We start from the raw sequence: 25,010 nt of genomic DNA, 5'->3' as shown, positions 1-25,010 counted from the left end.
GAAAGTTTGATTTTTATATTATTTTATTTGAATATGGCGCGCTGTATTTTCCCTGGCTATTGGCCGGTGGGATGATTGCACATGACAGCCCGCTTGGAGTTTGCCAAAAGGCACCTAAAAGACTCTCAGAACATGAGAAACAAGATTCTCCGGTCTGATGAAATCAAGATTGAACTCTTTGGCCTGAATGCCAAGTGTCACGTCTGGAGGAACCCTGGCATCATCCCTACAGTGAAGCATGGTGGTGTCAGCATCATGCTGTGGGGATGTTTTTCAGCGGCAGGGACAGGGAGACTTGTCAGGATCAAGGGAAAGATGAACGTAGCAAAGTACAGAGAGATCCTTGATGAAAACCTGCTCCAGAACGCTCAGGACCTTTGGCGAAAGTTCACCTTCCAACAGGACAATGACCCTAAGCACACAGCCAAGACAAAACATMAGTGTTTTTGGCAAGTCTCTGAATGTCATTGAGTGGCCCAGCCAGAGCCTGGACTTGAACCCAATCGAACATCTCTGGAGAGACCTGAAAATAGCTCTGCAGCGATGTTCCCTATTCAACCTGACAGAGCTCAAGAGGATCTGCAGAGAAGAATGGGCAAAACTCCCCAAATACAGGTGTGCCAAGCTTGTATTATCATACCCAAGAAGGCTCAAGGCTTTAATCACAGCCAAAGGTGCTTCAACAAAGTACTGAGTAAAGGGTCTGAATATTTATGCAATGTGATATTTCCGTTTTCTTTTTTTCTACATTTGCAAAAATTTAAAAAAAAACTGTTTTTGCTTTGTCATTATGATTGATGACGGGAAAAAACAATTGAATCCATTGTAGAATAAGGCTGTAACGTAACAAAATGTGCAAAATGTCAATGGGTCTGAATACTTTCTGAATGCACTGTATTTGTAATTAGTGCATAAATTTTAGCATGTTATATGTAAGCAACTGTTTTAGAACTACAGCGTTGTTAGACTCATGGAAGTCTCAGAGTCACTTCCACCTATCCTTCCATGCAGGGTCAGGGGGGTCCCGGTTGTCAGTTATGACTGATTCTCACTCTTCCTCTCTCCTGGCAGAAAGGGCTTGTTCTCTTGCCCTTCCTCCATTCTCAGCCTCCGAGTACATCTCCTCCCATAAAGACTGGTTCCTACTACTTCCTCGCATTCCTCACAGTAAAAGAATGAACAAACAAAAAACAGAAAGACAGAAAAGAGAAAACACTATCAGGCGGGCTAGGGTCGCTGGCGAGGAAGGCGGGCTAGGGTTGCTGGCGTCTTTCCTCGCTCTGTTATTCATGCTTCTCCTGTCATTTTCAACAAACTGTTATAGTCAAGTAAAAAGCTTCACTCAACTCACACTCTGTAATAGTGTATAGCTATCACGCTCAAAGAATTATATGATAAAGAATCCCTATGGTAAGAGAATTTGAATTAGAGTGAATCTCATGACTTATCATCATCCAAATGCAATGGGATCATTTCTCCAATATCAAGTGAAATTATTTGATGATGAATAATCATTGTTTATGAAGAACTTTATACTAAGGACTTCAGACCATCTTGTAGGCTTTGATGTGTAGTCCCAGCTTCCTATGAGTAAGTCAGTAAGAGTGTATGACTGGTGACTGCTGATGGATTGTATTATGTGTTTTGTTTGTATTATTACTGTTATTCCCACCACTGAAACAGCTGTGAAAAGATCCAAATACCTTGAGAGAGTGAAGAAGGCTGTGACATTGAGTATGAGAAGTATCAAATACTCAGCAAAACACCACTAGGCAGAATATGTTTTTAATCTTTTCAAACTATGCCCCTCGCTTGCTCTCTCTCTCTCTCTCTCGCTCCCTTCCTTTATCGTTTCATCTACTCTCTCTCTCCTTCTCTCTCTCTCTCTCTCGCTCTCTCTTCTCTCTCCTCTCTCTCTCTCTCTCTCTCTCTCTCTCTCTCCTCTCTCTCTCTCTCTCTCTCTCTCTCTCTCTCTTCTATTCTCTCTCTCCATATTTAATTCATTTATCTCTCTCTCTCTTCACTCTTTCTCTCAATTCTCCTCTCTCTCTGCCTTTATTCTCTCTCAATTCAATTATCTCTTTGTCTCTTTTCTCTCTCTTCTGTCTTTTCTCTTTCTCTCAATTCAATATCTCTCTCTCTCTCTGTCCTTTCTCTCTCTCAATTCAATTCTCTCTCCTCATCAATTCAATCTTCTTCTCTCTCTCTCTCTCCTCTCTTTTCTCTCTCTCTCTCTCTCTCTCTCTCCCTCTCTCTATCCTCTCTCTTCTCTCTCCTCTCTCTCTCTCTCTCTCTCTCTGTACTCTCTCTCCTTGTTTCTCTCTCTGTGTCTCTCTCTCTGTTCTCTCTCTCTGTTCCTCTCTCTCGTGTGTCTCTCTCTCTCTCTCTCTCCTCTCTCTCTCTCTCCTCTCTCTCTCTCTCTCTCTCTCTCTCTCTCTCTCTCTCTCTCTCTCTCGTCTCCTCTCTCTCTCTCTCTCTCTCTCTCTCTCTCTCTCTCTCTCTCTCTCGGTGGTCTGTGAGAAACCCAAAAGGGCTGAGTCAGAGATCCCATCTCTTCCGGAGTCAGACAGGGCCATGCAGGCCAAGCTAGGGCAGGGCAGAGCCAAGCGGAGGGAGCTCCCCTTTGAAAACCCTGTCTGTGGAAAGATCAACGAGCAACTCCTGGGGGAGTCACTGTGCTGTCCTGGTCCTACCCAGTCCTACCCAAACAGCCCCATGGCCTGGGGCCTGGCTGGGGTCATATTCATTAGGCACCAAATGGAAGAAAACGGACTAAGACAGCAACGAATTGCCTGGATTTACTGCTTGTTTTAGTGTTCCATTGAAAACAGTTTGCTACGGTGTGGCTTAATGACGATTACCCAGGCATGCAGCCTCTATGTCCCAATGTAGCTCTACTCTGCTGTGCTGCTGACTGTTTACCTTGGCCCCAGCCCTCCCGCCAAAGGACTTTCAACTCAGCAGCGCTGCCCTCGAGAGTGACACTGTCTCTCTTACTCACTGTCTAAATAAAGCAGTTTTAGGCGTCAGTCGCAGTTTGTCTGTGTCGCTCTCTTGCTATCTCTGCCTCTCTCTCCCTTTATGTATCTCTCTCTCTTTCTGTCTCTGCCCATTTAGAATAGCACATTCAACATAACCTTATCTATGTTACTCCATAGTATCTGCTAAGTGACAAATACATCAGCCTATTGCACCATTCACCAAACTCCTAAAATAAGTTTGAGGCTTTGCTTTGTATCACTTGTCAGTTTTTACTACTGATCTTCTCAGCTACAGATCATTTATGGTGAAATAACGTAGAGTGAGTGTTGTGAGTGTTGTCATGCATATGACACCCACCCAACCTTAGCTTAGCGGTAAGAGTGGTGGGCCAGTAACCGAAAGGTCGCTAGTTTGAATCTCAGAGCCAGACGATGTGAAAAATCTGTTGTGTCCTTTAGCAAAGCACTTAACCATAATTGCTCCATGGTTGCTGCTGATAATGGGTGACCCTGGCAGTGACCCCACTCTCTGAGGGTGTCTCAGGGAGAGTTGTGATATGCAAAAAAAACACATTTCCAATTCACACGTGTATAATGCTTGTACATGTGTGAAACACGACAAATATAAGCCCCCTTTATTTATTATTATTTTGCACATGAATTCAGGCAAGAGTAACAAATGGGAGGAGGACCTCAGTGATGTAATGTGTTGTGAATTCTCCCTTAAAGTATCATGGATACCTTGAAGACATTACCAGCCTGGGACCACTTCATAAATGTATAGACCTATACATATTTTGGTTCTTATTTTAGGTTTCACTCTAGGTTTGATTTTCATATCTGAAGGAAGGTTTGTAGTTGGTCTCGGTTGCAGCAGAGCRTATCTTAATGTTCATGTGAGGTCGTCTCTGTTAACATGAATGATGCTTAACAACAACACTTTAAACAAAGACTGGGGGCAAATGAAGCCTGCAGACACGCCAACTCCTTGGGCATAAAATACAAGCGGTGTCAAGTTGGTGACATAATCAAAATAATGGATTATAATTTTTTTAAATCTACACTGGTCTGATCAAACGAGTATCATGCAAGGGGACACATAGGTCAAACCAATTGATATGTTCTTGTAATAAAATTGAAATGACAATGTTGATAATCAACAACATTCATCCCCAAACGGTGTACCTGGTTGATGTGCAGTATAGCGCAGTATGAACATAGCTACACTGACACTCATAAACTCTCCAACATCAATATGTCAAAGTGCAGCCAGATAACCTAAAGCTCAGGGATAAATCTAGCCATCTCTAAAATGTTGTTGTCTACCAACGGTATCTTTTCCAAGCTATATTCACTTACATATCCTTCACAGGGTGACAGGTACTCTGTGCAGGTGGAAAGGATATGCTTGGTTTAAACACACATTGAAGACACTGGTGAAACCATTGTAGTGAGTGCATATAAAGGAAAATGTTGTTGTTGTGTGTAAGAGGAATGGCTAACTTTAATAAGGAATGAGAAAACAACTAGAAAAACTGTCTGGAGATACAAATCCCTCAGGGATCCATTACTACTGTCTTTCCAACAGCTTCTCATGACATATTTCTCTTTAAAACTTCAAAATGATTATATGTACCTTTACAGCACATAAAGATGGCACTCAAACCCTTCAATTTCAATTTGCTGCAAACCTTGGCACAGTATACACTACCAACAATGACAACCACAGTGTGTTGATTTTCTTCAAATATTCTAAGACAGGAGCAATTATTCCAAATCCACATTGATATCATCAGAACAATTTGTTTCAGAGATTTAAATAAGATCATTAAAAACTATATCAGGAATAAAACAACCAACCAAAGAAATACAAATATCKAAAKAAAAWAAATTGGGAAAACAATGCTATTAATAAACTTGATATTTCAAAAAAATAAATAAGTTCAGAAAAGAAAACAATTACCAGGCCCTGATTCAGCTTAAGAACCCTGATGGTGAAACTGAAATGCAGTTTAAACGGCAGTTTCACAATAACTTACTAACTCATCAGATTCATTCCACTGAAATGGACATTTCCCAGGGAGCTAGAGGAATTTGTTTGGCCTCAAAATGGATCTACTTAAGAGTTCTGGCGAACGAGACGCCGTTCACACCCCTACTGGAGGAGAGGGACACGTACAGTTAGATCTGTGTAATGAATGGGAAAGTCATAATTCTACTTAGAACGTTGAAAGTCAGGAAAATGTACTGTAGACCTTTTGAGTAAAAATACAAGGGCAAATTGTATCAGACCAAAATCAACAGTGATTTGTCATATAAGGTCATTATGTCTTGAAAGCTGTGAAAGGTTGTTTTCAAGCTACATATATAACATTGTTTTTTCACATTACTGAATCATAAATGGCATACTTCACTCTTTTCAGATTATTCTCCATACATCTCCAATACATCTCAAACTACAGTTTCATCACCATGGAGTCAACGTGTGACATTCCTCTCATTGACAAATGTTGTTTTATGACAGTCCACAACAGGTTGTACAGATGTAGGATCTTAATTTGATCACTCTTTGCTCGTTGCTGAGAATGTTCTGCAAAGCAGGAAATGCAAACTTCTAGTGTATTTGAGTTTTAAAAAGTCTTCTAAAGTTTGTAATTTCCCCTTTAACATTTCAGAAATGATTTTCCCTAACGAAAAATGTATCAACCCCTACAAAAATGTCCATTCATTATAATCCACATAATAATTCACATTTCCAGTTGCTGCAAGATTACTTTCCTGCTGTAGCAAACTGGATCAAATTAAGATCCTACATCTGTAAGAACAGCCATTCCTCTTTTATCAACTGAAAACTTATCAGGGGCAATTTATTAATTCCACCTCTATTTCTCCATGTAGTGACATTAAATTAATATATGTTGACCTCAATGCCATTTAGCCTTTTCATTTTATTTCTGTCAAATTGTATCATGAAAATCACATGCACGTATGCAACAGTAAATGTATACAGTTTATATCAGTTAGGTAGTCTTTGTTGCAGACAGAAAATATTGCAGCAGTCCTCTTTTACAGTTTAGTATTGTAACAAAAAGATGCATCTATAAAATGATTATGGGTGCCATTTGTTCAAACAGTACTTAGCTAGCTGTTGTACATGTGTCAAAAAGTTTGCGAAAATGTCCTAAACATTTTTTATCCTCACCTTAGAAAAAACAGCTTCTACCAATTTCTTCCAAAATAGTACCATAAATTAACAGTATTTTAATTTCATCTGTAGGATTTGATTATTTAAGAATTTAGTAAATAATTAAAAACAAAAATTGACTGACATAGGATGTCACAGTCTTTGATACCCTGTTTAAAACCATAAGAGTTTCAGTCAGATAGGCCTACAGTAAGAGCTATCAGTGGAAAAACATATTTGCAATGACTGACAACTACTAACTCAACAAGAGAGAAAGAAATGAACAATCATATTTAAAATGAAGACATAAGAAATGTTTTTCTTTCAGTTCTACTCTATGTCCATATCTTTATTTAACAATCATACTCATGTTTTAAACAATGGAAGATTAATAAATACTTTCTCTTGATTCAGGAAGGTTGTCTTGGTAACTTGATAGCTTGATTCCAGTTTCAAAAAAAAATATTATAAAAATGTCCTTCGTAGGGATATTGCTTTTATCAAGCACTAATATCCAATTAACCGCTTTTGTCTTGAGTGGGGGAATCCATAGCATTATGTACAGGTTTCTTCATTTCAAACAACAAAGAACATTTGATCCACCTCCATGTCTGAGAGAGAGAGAGAGATATTGAGTACACACACAGCAGGTCGGTCCAGAAAGCATTTCAACTGCAGACTAACAAGAAGGCATCCCCTCTCACATATTTCCCTTTGTGTTAAGGCACTAAGGTTTTCCCATATCATTCTGGAAATCAATCCCAAATATTCCACAGACATTTCAAACTTGCAGGGGTGTGAAGGGGCAAAAAGGCTGTCTCTGTCCAACAGTTGTTAGCTGGGAAGTAGGAAACAGGCCCAGAGCCATCGAGGCACTGAATACTTCCACCACTCAGCAGCAGGACATCCAGAGAGAGAGAGAGAGGCTAGTGCGGTGGGTTCCGTCCCCCAGCTCGGTGACTCAGGCCAGGGCCATAGGGCACCAGGGCTCCCCTCTGACAGAGCCGGCTACGTCTGCAGACTGGGTGAGGCCCCCACGGGTGTAGAGGCCGTCCTGGCCTGGGTACTTGACCACGGCAGAGCCACCAGAGCCAGCTGAGCCCTCCACTGGGCCACTCAGTACAGAGGACTGAACCTGGAATAGAACAGAGAGATGTTAGTCACAGATTCAGGAGAAATTACTATTATCCAAAAGTTTTCTATAGTCACAGCCTGGGCTTATCAACGATAAAGCTTCATCTGTAACTGCTAAGATGGATATACAGTGGGGCAAAAAAGTATTTAGTCAGCCACCAATTGTGCAAGTTCTCCCACTTAAAAAGATGAGAGAGGCCTGTAATTTTCATCATAGGTARACTTCAACTATGACAGACAAAATGAGGAAAAAAAATCCAGGAAATCACATTGGAGGATTTTTAATGAATTTATTTGCCGAATTATGGTGGAAAATAAGTATTTGGTCACCTACAAACAAGCAAGATTTCTGGCTCTCACAGACCTGTAACTTCTTCTTTAAGAGGCTCCTCTGTCCTCCACTCGTTACCTGTATTAATGGCACCTGTTTGAACTTGTTATCAGTATAAAAGACACCTGTCCACAACCTCAAACAGTCACACTCCAAACTCCACTATGGCCAAGACCAAAGAGCTATAGGTAAGCAGCTTGGTTTGAAATCAACTGTGGGAGCAATTATTAGGAAATGGAAGACATACAAGACCACTGATAATCTCCCTCGATCTGGGGCTCCACGCAAGATCTCACCCCGTGGGGCCAAAATGATCACAAGAACGGTGAGCAAAAATCCCAGAACCACACGGGGGACCTAGTGAATGACCTGCAGAGAGCTGGGACCAAAGTAACAAAGCCTACCATCAGTAACACACTACGCCGCCAGGGACTCAAATCCTGCAGTGCCAGACGTGTCCCCCTGCTTAAGCCAGTACATGTCCAGGCCCGTCTAAGTTTGCTAGAGAGCATTTGGATGATCCAGAAGAAGATTGGGAGAATGTCATATGGTCAGATGAAACCAAAATAAAACTTTTTGGTAAAAACTCAACTCGTCGTTTTTGGAGGACAAAGAATGCTGAGTTGCATCCAAAGAACACCATACCTACTGTGAAGCATGGGGGTGGAAACATCATGCTTTTGGGGTCTGTTTTCTGCAAAGGGACCAGGACGACTGATCCGTGTAAAGGAAAGAATGAATGGGGCATGTATAGTGAGATTTTGAGTGAAAACCTCCTTCCATCAGCAAGGGCATTGAAGATGAAACGTGGCTGGGTCTTTCAGCATGACAATGATCCCAAACACACCGCCCGGGCAACGAAGGAGTGGCTTCGTAAGAAACATTTCAAGGTCCTGGAGTTGGCCTAGCCAGTCTCCAGATCTCAACCCCATAGAAAATCTTTGGAGGGAGTTGAAAGTCCGTGTTGCCCAGCAACAGCCCCAAAACATCACTGCTCTAGAGAAGATTCTGCATGGAGGAATGGGCCAAAATACCAGCAACAGTGTGTGAAAACCTTGTGAAGACTTACAGAAAACGTTTGACCTCTGTCATTGCCAACAAAGGGTATTTAACAAAGTATTGAGATAAACCTTTGTTATTGACCAAATACTTATTTTCCACCATAATTTGCAAATAAATTCATTAAAAATCCTACAATGTGATTTCCTGGATTTTTTTTTCTCATTTTGTCTGTCATAGTTGAAGTGTACCTATGATGAAAATTACAGGCCTCTCTCATCTTTTTAAGTGGGAGAACTTGCACAATTGGTGGKTGACTAAATACTTTTTTGCCCCACTGTATATACAGTGTATATACTGTATGCAGTGGATGTTCTCATTATTATATAGCATGTATCAAGTGATTTAACAGACACATATAATTAATTAAATGTACTTGTTGGAAGTAAGCCTATAATAGTGTCTTATTTGGAATAAATCAGAGACTACAATGTTTTACAACACAATTCCCGAAGAGCATCATCTCTGAAAAATGTAGACCACTTCCCAGAACCCAGTAGAGGCCTTTAAATACCTCTGATGACACTATATACAGTAGATTACACCCCACATATTGTATGAGTCAATACATACGAATCCAATACCATGAGTCCAATATTATTGCTTTTACGAACATATCAGATAAAGGTTTATTATTAGCCTGCCTGTATGTCCTATATTTAAACAATAAGGCCCGGAGTGTGTGGTATATGGCGAATATACCATGGCTGGGCGTGTTATATGACGAATATACCATGGCTAAGGGCTGTTCTTATGCATTACACAACGCAGAGTGCCTGGATACAGCCCTTAGACGTGTTATATTYGCCATATACCACAAACCCCCAAGGTGCCTTATTGCTATTATAAACTAGTTACCAATGTAATTAGAGCAGTAAAAACACATGTTTGTCATATCCGTGGTATATGGTCTGCTATACCACGGCTGTCAGCCAATCAGCATTCAGGGATTGAACCAAACAGTTTATAATTATTATCAATATCCAATCAAAATAATACATTTGTGCAATAAATAAAACGATGAAGTCTCTACAACAATGTTTTAGATATGTTTTCGTTTAAAAGGCAACGTCGACCAAAACCGTGGACCTATATTTGACGCTAACTGAGAATTGTCTGAATAATATCCGTACACAATTTGTTACACAAGACAGGTGTCAGTTGGCCTGCATGGGACAACATTACGTTAAAACGAGTCCGTTTTTACAATATACGGGGCCCGCATATCCCACACCTGAATATTATTTTTCAAATCGAATAGGCTAAATCATCTTCTTACCCCTGGCACCTGCGTGTTCGGAGAGCTGTTCTTCGAGTCTTCAGAGTTGGAAGAAGACGTGGACGTCGGAGTCATGGCGACTGAATTACTATTCCCTGTGGTAAAATTATAATGAATTATAAAGAGGACCTTAACAGCGAAGCATTTCAATGAGAGAGAGAAAGACTGTGTGTCATGAGGTTAAAATAGAGGTTGSTTACCTGAGGATCCCTTGGTTTTGTTCAAAGTTTTAGGTTTTCTTTTTCTCGTCTGAATTCCCTCTTTCTTCATGGCAAGGGGCCGAGGTACCTGCAAAAATAAAGAATACATTAATCTTTGTCATGAAATTGTTGGGCGGTGTTCTCTGTCTTGTTATTTGGCTAAACGTTTTGTCAATGTCGACCAAAAAAAAACGAATTTGTAAATTGTCCTTTAAATCTATACTTCATTAACAACTATTATAATTAATTGGACACACTGAATAATCGGATTGTGTTTAATATTGCTCTCGATATTCAGTGAACAATTACGCACGGCAATTACGCACGCGCTAGTTACAATACGGCCTGCTAGTCGTCGAACATTACATTTAAAAATCAGTGCCAACTTGTGACATAATGTGAAGATTGTGTCTTACTCCATGTAATTTTGTGTAGAGCCCACATGCGTTGCACACCGGTTCTCCCTCTGCGTTTCTGCGCCACAAGGTGGTTGTGCTCGTCTGACAGTTGGCACAGGAGAGGCCGATTCGCCGGGATGATGACTGGGGAAAGGCAATACATAAACAACAATAAACACACTGGTACATAAAGATTAAAAGCTATGATTAAGCAACGGTGAGCTATAAAAGTGAGATGCAGAGATGTCTCAGGTCGAGACTAGGCTACATGACGAATGGAATCTTTGACTGTGATCCAATCCCTTATAATGAATCACTGTATTTTAAGAGCACGGATTCTCCTCTCTTATGACTATATTTATGTTATCTGCACTAATTTCCTAACAATAATATTGGTCATATTCATGTCATCCATTTACAGTAACAGACTTATTTACATGAATTTCATTGGCAGAGAGTTTGTGGAATCCAGGCATCCCTCGTTTGTTAGTGTGCGTAGCCTAATAACTGCGTGATGGCGCTAGGGAAATGTGTCTGAATATTTTATTTTTCATATTTCATTAATATATTAACAAGATCATTATGTCCGTCATATAGGTAATTTAATTTGTTGACCCTGATTAAATTACCTATATGACAGCCAGAATTATCTTGTTAATATATGAATGCTGGCCGAACGGAGGGTACAATAAAATTATCTTCCATTTTAGTGAATTGTTGGTCAAATAAAATCCCCATTATTTAGAGAGATATAGGGATCTTAGGCGATAACCTTAAGCCATTGTTTTAAATAAATAGACAGGAAATGTAGTGACTAAGTAGTCCCTGAGCATGTGTTGCTTACCATCCGCTTCTGTGGTTTAATTAATGGCCGGCTGAGTCCATTCATTTTGCTGTACAGGCCGCAGGCGTTGCAGAGAAAGTGGCCCGTGCCATCGCGTCTCCAGAGCGGCGTGGAGATGGAGCCGCAGTTGACACATTCCCTGCTCTCCCCCAGGTCGTCGAGAATATCTGCGGGAAAACAGACAGGCAAAACACCAATCACTTACATGACACTTCAGAGAGGCGCTTGGGCATAAAAGAGCCGTGAGTTTTCGTAGGCTTAATTGAGCACATGTCTATACCTTCAAATATGTAATTGTCTGTTGTAAATTTGTTGAATCCTTTGATGATAGTTCAGCATTATTTTCCAAATGAGGTCTAGTCTAGGCCTATGAATGTGATATTAGGCCAATACATTCAATACACAAGGAGACTGCTCGTCTGTCTCCATTTTAGCTATTTATGTCTGACGTATTGGGTTACTTTTATAAACTCCAAATGTTTCGATGACCTACTAGTTGTTTATGTGCAGTCGGAGGATGTAATCAAAAATGTTTTTATTTTATTTACACCAATGAAAATGTCAAAAAAGTATATGCCTAGAAGTCGTTATAAAAGTTTCGATATCAGGGATATGCTTAATCTTCAATTCATGCCACAAATTAATTGATAATAGCCTAGTTATAATATCTAACCTAATTATTGTTCTATTCTTAATAGGAAGGAATTTAACGTTCTTTACCATTACTATAAAAATGTAGACTTATTTAATCTGTGATAACAATCTCCTTAACTCACTTGAATGTGAACTTATTCGGTCTACTAAACTGTTGTCATCGTAAATGATCATCATATTGCTACACCCAAGCTCTCGTTGCTTTTAAATGTTTTTAAATGGTTATTTGAAATATTGTACATGCGTAAAACGTTGGTAACCAACAGTTATTCAATAGTTAAAATAAAGTTGTCACATTGGAGTTCATATCATTAATCATCTTTCATCGATAATATTTGGAATAGAAGGCCTACCTCCGTTAGGTCCTCGAATCGTCAAGGGCGCACCTCTGCTTTGCAAAGTGTGCAGCATGGTGTTATCAAACGGTCCTCCGGGCCAAGGCGAGGACAACTGGGATAGCTGCGGTCCAACATACTGGGAGTAGGGGCTGGTGTAGGATCCACTGAGGGGGCGTGAGAGACCGTACTGGTCTCGGCTGCTCACATTCAGCGGGTTACTGTAGCCGTTATCCCTGGGAACCCCGTTGTTCATGGGCGGGCTTGGAGGGTAGTGGAAACGGTTGGAGGTATGAGGACTCCCGGTGCTGTAGGAGGGACTCTCCGGAGTAGACTGCGACCAGACTGAGTGGCTGGTGACCGCATGGCTGGGCTGAGACGACCCACTGGCTTGCAAATAAGGAAGGCTGGGTATCATGGGTCCCACCCGAGAGCTCGGTACATACACTGGAGAATTGGGGTTGGAGTGCATATAGCCCCCAGAGGGCGAGTCGTACCCCGCCTGGCTCTGGTGGGCCGCCGCGATGGCTAGTGTTTGATACATGTCGCTGGGGTCAACGATAAGGCCCCCCTTGTGGTGCGGGTGCGCTCCACTGGAGATGATGAGTTTATTGCCCTGGTCTAAATCTGTGAACAGACTGATGTCCTCAGTGTTGTTGTGATGGTGACCGTGTCCGAAATGYACGTAGGAGTGTAGAGATGATCTGCCTGGCCCCTCCGCGCGCCGGTGTCCCACTGTGTCAATTTGATCGCTTGGCAGCGGTGACCTGAGCCCCTCCGAGTCGTGCGCGTGGCTGTCCCTCCTGCCCTGCCCGCCGTGTAAGTAGCTCTGTTCAGCCGGTGACCCTGGGCTGCTGGACACTTCTCGCTTGACCATGGACCAGATGTTTTCGCCCAGGTCCATCCAGGATCACTTTCCATACACCGTAGGACTAGAAAATCGTGAGGGTGTTGTCTGCCCTGGGAATGAGAGAGAAGACATTGTCATCAAGAAGGCTAAAAGGGTCCATCTTACTGTACATTGTTGACTTAAAACAGGCTCTTGGGCTTCATACAATCATAAAGGATCTGTAAGGCGAGGCAATCAAATCGTATTACAATCTCTGCTATTTTTTACAAGAGATTTGTGCCAAAGAATTAGCCTACATTTTAATGACATAATATACATAAACCATGGTGTTACCTTTCAAGCGATACTATTGATTTGCAAGAAACATGTCCTCCCCATGATAATAATATCATATCATGGCTTACCCTCTGAGAAACTACGCAACACAAACCTAACATTGCCCTTGATGTGGGGCTTGGTTTCATTTTGAAACGTGTTGGCTTAATTTTGAGAACACGATACAAAATTATAGCCGGGCTAAAGGCTACTTAACACACAAGACTCGATCCTCTCTGTGAAAACTATATGATGGGTATGGACTTCTAGACAATATACTTTTGGTAATAGCGCCTAAGGCATTAATCCATTAGACATGTAACCACAGCGCGCGCTCTGACCGGAGGAGTTGAATCTCTCCGTGTCAAAACCCTGTCCTCCCCTCTCGAGATATAGCCTCTTCATAATTACAAAAAAACACACACCGTTACAGATAGGAAACAAAACGCAATTTGTCTTTGGCGCAAAAAGATAACCGCTTGATAAGACGCATAACAGATAAGACCCAATAGGCACGGTAATCGAGACAAAACAATTTAGGTTCTGCGCAGCTGGCACCAGGAGTACGAGCACTGAAACCAGATGTTTTACCAGATGTTTAACCAAGACTGGACTGAAAAATATAAAACAGAACAGGAGAGGAGCGAATATTCACCACATACCTACTAGTTCTGTGCCATCCGTCCCTCGTTGAAGTTTCCAATAGTGTGTGGGTCGTAGCTGGTCTCGGGGAAGATAGGAATGAAAGTGTTACTGCGCTCGTGATGAGGTTTTTAGAGAGGAGGCGCTTCTCGAGGCTGTAGTTGAAATCTGAGGGCGTTCTCTGATTGGATTTCAGTTGAGCAAACAGATCAACTCAATGGGTGCTGTAGTCTTTGAAATATTTGATCATGTCTAAAACTGTAAATGCAATCAATTCGACGTTTTAAAGTAGTATATGGACTTTTTCTGTTTAAATAAATCGACATATTCAAACAGTATATTCAGGGAAATATTCCGAGAAAAGCTAATTTTGGCAGTGCACTTGGGTTTACTCACAAATATTTAAATAACTATTATAATAAGTGCGTTTTATTAAGAGAAAAAACATCTGGATTTTTCATCATTGACGTCAAGCCTGTTTTCAAAGGATATTGTGGAAAAATAGTTAATTGTTATAATGTAGAATGATAGGCCTACTATAATTAGTGAGGCTCTGATAGGTTAATTTTAATCATGATAGTTGTCGTCATAAATCTAAGTAGCCTAACATATATTATTCAGAATGTGTTTACAAGTAGGTTATCTGTTCCAGCATAAATTGTAATAATGCAAGATGTTAGAACTATCTAAYAAAAACTGTTGGCATCGAATACAGAGTAAAAAAAACACGATTATATGTAAAAACTTAAATTAATTAAAAAAGTGAAATATTAAATAGCTTTATCAACTGCACCATATAACTAACATTGTTTGATATAAATTATTATTATTAGAAAATAAATGGCCCTTAAATACAAACCCCGGGAAATAGCCTATAGGAAAATATAGCTATATTTTAACGTTGGGTTGTTTTGTTTATTTGTTTGTTTATTCTCCATTTCGGAGTTATGTTAGGGCAGACCATTCACTAATTAGTTTATTTAAGTGAGACGCCATCATTTGTAATTAAATGGGTTGAGCCTCAAAGAAGCACCAACTCTCAGCACGCATCTGTTGTTGCAGAGAGGATTTAGATTGAACTGGTGATGATTCACTCAGTTGGAATATACATTGGCTCAGTGAAATGATCAAAAGTGACGAGGTGTCAATTGAATCATTCATTTACTAGTCTTCTGTATCTTCCAGGGGTTAACAAACAGGCCCGTCGTTCGTCAACCTGGGAAGAATTCAACTGGTATTTCTTTCTATTTACATTTTGTCTGGATAACACTCATAGGCGATACCCGTTTCAGGGTAAATTGTAGGTCACCATTTCGTTGCACAGAGAGAGAGGAGAGCCACGAGTCATTGCAATATTATCTATTCTCTGTTTGACTCCTCTTGTAAAGTGAGCTCAAACAACGGCCATTCTTCTTTTACTTTAGATTTTTAACAACTAATAAGTGTTCCAACTCCCAGTTGGATAATACGCATTTGATCAAATCAGAGCCCATAGTTATTTGTCCTTCACTTGTTATTTGCATTCCTTTCACGTTTCGTTGCTTTGCAAAGGGCAAACCTAGGTAGTATTTTAGAAACGTCTATAGAGAGGTGTAAGCAACTGCATACCTGTAAAAAAGATATCAGAACTATGCCTATTGGTTTAATGCGCCATGGATTGATTGGAAGCTCCTCGTGCGTAAAAGGGATAGCACGAACATCTAGGGGCTAGGCTATTTAAATACTTTTTTTAAAAGACAGAATATATCAAAATGGATAGTGGAATATCGAGTAAACAGTCGCTACTGTCTCGGCTGGACATTGGGAGGCCAAGGCAGGCAGACAGTTGTCAGGGAGGTGTGAGAATACATAATCCTGGTTTTACTGTCTGTTCCAATCCGACTTGACGAATGAGGTGTTTTCGCTGTGATGCCATGAAGTGTGTCTCTCCGACAGTTACCTGTGACGAATCACCACGGGGAAAGTGGCAGGACGCCGCTCAGTCTCAGCCTCTCTATCTTCACACTGTCCAGACAGGGCCTGACCGGGAAGACCGTTTACAATCAACAATAAATAGTCTATATAGCTAACTTGGCAATTTAAAACGAATAGTTTGTCACTTTACTTGTTAATCTGTCATTCATTAGCCTACACAGGTAGAATCATTTAAGGTTTATTATACTTTAATGGCGTCGTCATTAGGACTAGATATATTCGGATTACCTCGCCAAGCTTATAATATTTAATAATAATAATAATAACTTTTGAAAATAATGTCCGTTATTATTAGTAGTGGTAGAACTAGCTATGATAATAAAATGTCATTTAACACTTTTTAGATTTATTTATTGAGTTTCAAGATGGCCGTATCTTCAGTCATATCTCAATCATGTTGGTTTGTTTCATTGCATAATCACCCTCTCTTCTTTAGGTGGCATTTATGTACTGACTTGATAATGATTATCTCCTACTACTCGCGTTCTGTTATACTGAAAGGCGAGTTTCCTATTATAAAGCAACTATGTTCGCCTATTTGAAGAATCATGAAATTATTCCGATTTTTTTTTTTTACATGCATTTCATTACACCAATGTATAATAATATATAACAAAAGCCATATTCCTTAACGTTAATATGGAAAGGTTTAGATGCAGAATTGTGCGAACTATTTCTGGCAAATATGCATAAACCTACTGCACATCTCAGGCCAAAGAGCCTACGCTTCTTTCTTACTGTGCGTCATGGTGCATAGGCCCTGTAGTGTTGTAGTATAATGTTTTGCTCAATGCCCCAGCTTCCCCAGAGAAATGCAATTCGATATGCAGCTTTAGCTCTATATTTATTGGGTATATAATAGGCCTATTCATGTAATGGCAAAAGTTATACTTTAATTGATTTGTCACAATAAGAATATCAGCTAAGTTCTTAAAGCCCTCTTGCAGTCTTTGTAATTTTATGTTTAAATCATCACTGTATGTCTAATAAATCACTGTGTGTGTTAATTTAATGAAAATAACCCAGAAATATATTTTTTATCATTTATTCCCTGAGCCTCCTTTGGCCCTTGGAATGCTCAGTCTGATCATGTGGGAGTTAGGAAACAAATGTGAAGATATTTACATACACATCCTTGATTGGCTGATAGGATGGTTTAGAGCCCATCCCTTTACCCAGATGAATAGTCGTTGGTCTATTATAATCAGATCACATGGTGATGCTATGATTTGGGTCAAAAGTTCCATCCCACCTAAACAGGCTGAAATTCCAGGCATTTTTTTCAAACAGCTCTTTCAAAAAAAGGGCATTATCATAATTTTCACAATTTCCGAGTGCCTCACAGTGTGGAAATATCATCAAAACAACAAGTAACTCACTTTTTAAACTGCACTTGCCTTTTAACATCAGTTTAAGTTGGTTTCATACACAACACCTTTCAAAGGTAGGCCTACTAATAATTTATGGTATTACTGAATGGCGTTGAAGGCATACATTAAGTCGGTGGTGTAATAATGTCAACAAAGGTGCGAGTTTATGATGAATGAGGAACAATCAGCGATTTGTAAAACATGTCTACCTTGTAGCATTGACTTGCCTAGTTGAATAAAGGTTAAATAAATAAAATAAATACAAATAGCATTCAGACATTTAGTCTAGCCTACTCAATTATTTACCTCTGTCTCAATTGCTTCTCAACAGATTGATTAGATCAAGTGGAGTTGTTTTTTCTGTGCTAGCAAATTGAACGAAAATGTTGCAGTTAGTTATTGATGTTTTGTAGAATTGTATTTTAATTGCTAGTAGCAATCTTGTTGAATCCCAAGTCATTGCCAAGACTGTTATGCTATGACTTTTTAGGTATAATATAATGTCAATATTCAATTTGATAATCCAAACATATACATTATAATTATAATATCATTTTTTATTATTATTATTATTATGCTATTACAACAATGATTATGACAACAATAAGATACATGTATCTAGAGAGAATGCAACAAATGTAATACAGCATTTTATCATTACCTTTTGAGTGTCCATTTAATCTCACAAAAGGGTGATAAAAATACAAGATAACGATAAGCCACGGAAGCAATGGGATTTCTCGTTGTAAYTTCCTCTTTCTCGAAATTACTGGACAATTTCTCTCTCGCATTTTGGGAGTTTTGAGGATGCTGTTGGCAGTGAGCCCATTCAATCAAAAGAATGACACACTCATAGCCTAATGTAAAGAAAATGGCGTATGGCATTAATCGAGATAATCCAGACGGTAATTGAATAAGAATAGAAAATAAAATGCTATTTAATTGTAATTATTTTCTCGAAGAAAACCCCATAGATTGATTAAATCCAAATGACATAATTAATGCCCGCTTAATATGGTTAATTGTTTGCAATTATACTAACTAGCCTATTGAAAATTGCAAAAACGATCAACATACCACGTGATCAGCAGGTTCTCCCCTCCTCTTGACTGTGGGGGGCAGATATACACATGGTTCTAATAAGCTTTTTTTAATCTATATTTTCTAATTTAACCTTTTATTCAACTAGGCAAGTCAGTTAAGAACACATTCTTATCTGCCCACCCCTGCCGAACCCGGACTACGCTGGGCACCGCCCTATGGGATTCCCAATCACTGCCGGTCGTGATACAGCCTGGTTTTGAACCAGGGTGTCTGTAGTGACTCCTTTAGCACTGAGATGCAGCGCCTTAGACCGCTGCGCCACTCGGGAGCTATTCAAGTTATTGTCAATATTTCTAGTCAAGTTATGCTGCCATCTTTACATTTACATTTTTCTCATGTGTCATGATGTTAAGACTCAAGACAAATAAATACTTGTCTTCCACATATTTCTAAATCTATTCACGTTATATTTTAGCCCTGGAGTGTACTATAAAACGAAACATACAATCTGATTTCATTTGGCATGTTTAATATGGCTGATAAATGATTGTTAATGAACTGACCAATGACCTTAATGACATAATATGCAGTGTGATAACGCCATTGACAATTTATTGCCTAAAACTGATATCTAACCTCCCATGTCACATACACAGAGCATAGTATCCCCTTTCCTTATTCACATTCACAGTTTCTACAGTGTATAGGTCTGACTCTATGTAAATAGTTTGGACATTGGGAGGAAGAGCTGTGATTTGTTCTGGGAGCCAAATAAATCTAGTCTGGCAGACAATTAGATATGTCTATATGAATCACTGGTCTTGTCACTGACAAAACTTGACGAAATAAAACTCTGTGTCCCATTATGGAGGCTGTGAAAGTCATTTCCTGTATTTGATTGATCTCCTCACTGCCTCTGCAGGGTTTGGGGATTTAAAAAAATGAAATGACCTATTTACACATGCTTTATGGAAGGCAGGCACAGCACAATAAAGTTTTATGCCTGAGAGTGTCTCTGTCTGTCTGTCTGTCTGTCTGTCTGTCTGTCTGTCTGTCTGTCTGTCTGTCTGTCTGTCTGTCTGTCTGTCTGTCTGTCTGTCTGTCTGTCTGTCTGTCTGTCTGTCTGTCTGTCCTGTCGTCTGTCTGTCTGTCTGTCTGTCTGTCTGTCTGTCTGTCTGTCTGTCTGTCTGTCTGTCTGTCTGTCTGTCTGTCTGTCTGTCTGTCTGTCTGTACCTTCACATGGCTGCATGGCCAGTGGCTCCCATGGAGTGGAGTTGTCACTATAAGGCCAAGCTGCTAAGTCAAAATTGACTATATTGTGACAATGAATTGAAATGAAAAGTAGCTTTTAGGGCTTCATTTAAAGTTAGGATAAGGCATACATTTAGCAMTGTGGTTAAAGTTAGGGATAYTTTTATAATAAACATTTTAAGAGAGAAATTGTTTAACTTCCGGCTTTGCAGCTTGGCTAGTTAGTGACAACTCCCATGGGGGCTGCCCCAGTGGCTGCTGGGATGTGGTGGGTGAGCGTCAGGTTGAGGGCTGGGAGGCTGTTTGGAGTGGTAAATGATTAAGCAAGGCAGGGCATGTGTGTAAAAGCAACCTTTGTCATTTCGACAGTGAGAACTGTCCTTGCTGCTTTCCAGGGCTCGCCCATGAAACGGAACACCCTTACCTGTCCGATTGCGAATGTGTCTAAGAGTGTGTGTGTGTATGTGTGTGTGAGAGAGAGAGAGAGTAAGAGGCCAGGAGATTGGTGGCAAACTAGCTGCGCTGGCTAACAACTTCCCTGGAATTATTGCACAGCCACAGCCAGTCAGCTACACCCTAGCTGGGTCATGTGATGAACCACTGTCTATACAGCGTTTCCCAAACRCGGTCCTCGGGACCCCAAGGGGTGCACGGTTTGTTTTTTGCCCCAACACTACACAGCTGATTCAAATAATCAAAGATTAATGATGCGTTGATAATTTGAATCAGCTGTGTTGTGCTAGGGCAAAAACCAAAACGTGCACCAACTTGGGGTCCACAGAACCAAATTTGAGAAACACTTGTCTATGACCAACTACACTCCTCTCCATCTAATTGTACTGAAAAAGAAGGGAGTGTTAGCTGAGCTTAGTGCTGTATTTATGACTCTAGGGGATTGGTGTCACATAGCAAAGTCGTAAAAAACATGAACATAAAAGAAGCAAGTTTAACAGTATGGCCCAATAGGGGAAAAGGAGAACTATTCAAATTCAGACAAACCAGTCTTGCATCAGACAGTGAGGGAAACAGCCAGTCTGTAGTAGTGTCTCCATACATATCAGTCTATCGTAGTGATGGCGTCACAGGTTGGTGACATGAGTGTGTTTGACCCAGTTGCTCCTCATGTCTTGACCTTGGCTCTGTTTATTAATTGGGTTGTATATAATCATAATGATGACATACAGGGTAGATAGGAGTTACAGACGAGCCAGCAACTATATGAGATACAATATAGATATTATGAGGTTCAGTATCTTTTTATGCAACCTCTTACAGATGTAGGATCTAKATTTGATCACCCTGTTGCAGGAGAACTTTCCTGCAATGCAGGACATTTAAAACGTGTAGTGTATTTGAGGTTTTAAAAGGCTTCTGAAGATGGTAATTTCCACTTTAAAATTTCAGGCATGAAGAATGTATCAACCCCTACAAAAATGTCCATTKATTATAATCCACATTATAATTCACATTTCCTGTTGTTGCAGGCCCATTTTTCTGCTGTAGCAAAATGGCTCAAATTAAGATCCTGCATCTGCATGCTTATAATAATGTGTAACTTCCAAATGTATATCTGATTATGTAATGTAGGTTAACTGAATGGAGAAAGTGATGTTGCATTTTAGTTTGCTTACTTAATTATGATTTTGTAAATTTTACACCTGCCAAAAAAAGGTCGCAAACTTGGGCTTAACTGGGGCCAAACTATTCTCCGTGACTTCTTTCTAAACCAGCATTCATTGGGTCACCCCAGTGCAGATCTTAACTCATTTTTTACATTTCCTCTCATGTCCTAATAAAGCAAACAAGGGCTTGATCGTTCCGGTGTAGCTGGAGGAGGGACAGTAGCCTCGCAAACCGCCTGATCTCGCGGCTTGTAATCAGTCTGGTAATTACGAGGCTAGAGGGACAGGGTATGACACATATAAATAAATCTAGTCTGACAGACAATTAGATATGTCTATATGAATCACTGGTCTTGTCACTGACAAAACTTGGTGACAGAGGTTACTTACGTCTAKATCTAATCATATAACATGCATTGATGTAGATTTATAATGGTAGATAGTCATCTACAAAGATGATAGGGCAGCACTCTATTTTACAGAATAGAAACTAAGTACCATTGTAGCTAAGCACCAATGAACTAAGAAATCACATATTAAAARGATCATTTCCAGTAATAACCCATGAATTACTAATCATTTTTCAGCTGGACACGGCCTTTAAATGAACACTTTGTATTGGGTCTGTAAAATCACAGCTAATAGAGGTTTGGTTTTCCAAACCCTAGCAACACTGTGTTATTATTTCCACATTAACATCCCCGTCATCGCCATCCTGTTAGCGCGCCAGCCAGAGCCAGTCCCTCTCTGTTTTGTCTTAGCAGAAGGTCAGGTTTTCAGAGCACACTGTGACTTTCCCTGAATCAGCTGTTTTGAGGATCAGCACGCCAGAGAAATAGAGCAGCCTTGACAGAGGTGACGTCATTAGAGAGTGGTGGTCTGGGGGGTGGGGGGGGGGGGGGGGGTCTGAGAGTGGATAGGCCGAGAGACAGAGGCAGACTGACACAGGTGCAGAGGAGAAGAGCAGCTGCAGATTCAGACCGTGCCATACACAGGCCTCTCGGCTGGTATCAAGGCCTGGGCATTGTATTGTATTATACCTGGTGGATCTACTGCTCATTTGGGAGATACTGTATGAGAGGGGAGTGAGATTAATGAACTATCCACTTGTCCATTGTTAATTGTTGTAGTTGTAGTGCAGAAAGTGTACATACCTGTATTGTACCTAAATTAGTTGGATTATGGAGATTTGTGTTGCAATTGAAATAGCTGGGGAAAATGTCAGAATCTCAAAGCATGAAAGAGTAAAAGTATGTCGTACCATKGCTGACATTAGCACCAAATTGGTCTTTGGTGTTGTGAGTAAAGCCAATACTTTTTGGCAACATTTTACTAACACTGATGACCAATCCAATTGTAACAAATTGCAAAACTCAAAGGTCTTGCCCTCTTTCACTATTCTGTTGAAATGCACAACCCTAGCCAAGAGCCTTGACCTTCTCCACAGACAGTCACAGAATCACTTTCTTTGTTTCCCCTAGAAAATGTATTCAAATGTGTGTGAGGCTGTTTGAGTGTATAGAACAAACAAGGGCCCGGCAGAACTGATAACATCTGGCTACTGAAAATACAGCAGAGTTCAACCAGCCAAACATGGCCGCCATCATGTGGCAACGTTTCCCCTCGTCATTCCATGACCGTATGACCTCGCCTCGTCTCAGACACCTCAAACGGCTACACTATGCATGCACATACAGACACTCAGAGACACACACACACACACGTCTACTTCCACACACATGAAAATATAAAACATTAATTCCAACTATCCACATGACTGCAGGGGTTTCTTCCTCCTTACCTCTTTACTTTACCCCCAGTTGCCCAGACAACAAAAACYTTGAGGTGCTAATTCAGTCCAGTTTATGGTGTGATAGAGTCTTTGTTTGACTGAAAAGAGTCAACATATGCATTCTACATGCTCCAATTATAATTTTTATCAGATCTCCATCAAACAGACCAATCATCCACCTTCCTTTGTGCCTAAGTCTCCATCCTTAGTGTGCTGTACCAGGCAGAGCCATAGCGCCCACAGCTCCCTCTGTTTGTCCGGAACTGTTTGCTCATGGTGGGAGCATTATACCTGCAGCCTGGTTATGGTCCCTACCTACACTACAGGAGAAAATACATGCAATGACTCCAGGTCTGACTGAAAAACAATATATCACCTCCCTTCCACTTCACCGTAACTGATTGGTTTTTAAATTCACAGTCCTTCCCTTTAAAGCTGTTATTTTCTGATATCACAAGGTTGGGACTGGGGCCTCAGTATAACATGTCTCATAGTATATAGCCATAACATAAATACCATGCAAAGTAAACACTTTAAAAGTTGACTTGAAGCACTGGCCCAACTGTCACGTTCTGACCTTAGTTCTTTTGTTATTTCTTTGTTTTAGTATGGTCAGGGRGTGAGTTGGGTGGGTTATCTYTGTTTGTMTTTCTATGTTGGTTTTTTCGTTTGGCCTGGTATGATTCTCAATCAGAGGCAGGTGTCGTTAGTTGTCTCTGATTGAGAATCATACTTAGGTAGCCTTTTTTCACCTGGGTTTCGTGGGTGGTTGTCTTCCGTGTCTGTGTGTTCCACACGGAACTGTTTCGGTTTTCGTTCGTTCAATTTATGGTTTTGTATTTCAGTGTTCAGTTTGTTCTATTAAAGTTCCATCATGAACACTTACCACCACGCTGCGCTTTGGTCCTCCTCTCTTTCTCCAGACGAAGATTGTTACACCAACGCTCTTAACCACTAGGCTACCTGCCTGCAAATGTGTCAGGAAAACATGGTACTGTATGTGTAAAGAGAGACTTATTTGAAAAWATATATATTATTTAAAAAATGATCCTCATGGCCAATATTGAATACATTTTCATTTATTTCCTGGATTGAACAGAATAGCAACTGAATTAACATTTTGTGACKTTGGTTCTATTTGACATTTTGGTAAAAAATGAGTTATTCACGTAGAGTTGCTCTTTAGGTATCCTTTACATGTGAGATACAGTATGTCAGATTTGTCAGGCCCTATGTCAGTATGTCAGGCCCTTGGGAGAGGCATTGCTGTTTTTCTCTTCTATATACATTTTAAAAAACGCCATGGAAGGGGTATTTCACCAAAATTACAAATGTACCACATTTTATTGATATCTAGCAAGTAGTTTACTGACTTTGTGTGTCAGAATAATATATCAGTTTACTCATCCAGAGCTAAGCTTTAGCAATGTTGCTAGTTCTCCATAGGTTATAGTGTATTTTTCATTTTAGGGAACTATCACTTTAAGAAAGAAGAATTCACTTCAAAACAGTTCTGAGATCTGGCATGTGAAAACTTTGATGCTCAATATCTCAGAACTATGCTTGGCGCAGATAGAACCTTATAGTTCCAACGTTTCTAAAACCATCTATTTTTGAGTACTTACATTAATATTCTCTCGTCCACTGATCCACTACCCAGGACTCTTGTTTGACACCCCACCTCTCCTTACACCCCCCTCCCCTACCACTTACCACCCCCTCCCTATCCCCCCCACCACACGGCCACGTTT

The 25,010-nt window shown here is 40.2% G+C and overlaps 1 protein-coding gene across 3 annotated transcripts; it reads right to left on the bottom strand.

Annotated features, from left to right (window-relative positions):
• Positions 1-3,561: 3,561 nt before the first annotated feature.
• LOC111956578 (GATA-binding factor 6-B) lies at positions 3,562-14,335 on the bottom strand. 3 transcript variants are annotated; one of them, XM_023977068.2, is made up of 7 exons: positions 14,227-14,335; positions 12,418-13,359; positions 11,411-11,577; positions 10,585-10,710; positions 10,169-10,256; positions 9,969-10,063; positions 3,562-7,300 (listed from the first exon to the last, which is right to left on the bottom strand). In XM_023977068.2, the coding sequence occupies exons 2-7, from the start codon at positions 13,301-13,303 to the stop codon at positions 7,127-7,129; spliced, it is 1,536 nt and encodes a 511-aa protein (XP_023832836.1). In that variant the 5' UTR covers positions 13,304-13,359; positions 14,227-14,335; the 3' UTR covers positions 3,562-7,126. The 3 variants fall into 3 exon arrangements, with proteins under 3 accessions (XP_023832836.1, XP_023832838.1, XP_023832837.1); XM_023977070.2 differs by having other exon boundaries at positions 14,231-14,334; XM_023977069.2 differs by lacking the exon at positions 14,227-14,335 and adding an exon at positions 13,583-13,951.
• Between the last annotated feature and the right edge of the window lie 10,675 nt (positions 14,336-25,010).

This window comes from Salvelinus sp. IW2-2015, linkage group LG32, assembly GCF_002910315.2.
Source record: "Salvelinus sp. IW2-2015 linkage group LG32, ASM291031v2, whole genome shotgun sequence".
Classification (NCBI taxonomy): Eukaryota; Metazoa; Chordata; class Actinopteri; order Salmoniformes; family Salmonidae; genus Salvelinus; species Salvelinus sp. IW2-2015.
This window is presented reverse-complemented; position numbering and strand designations above follow the sequence as displayed.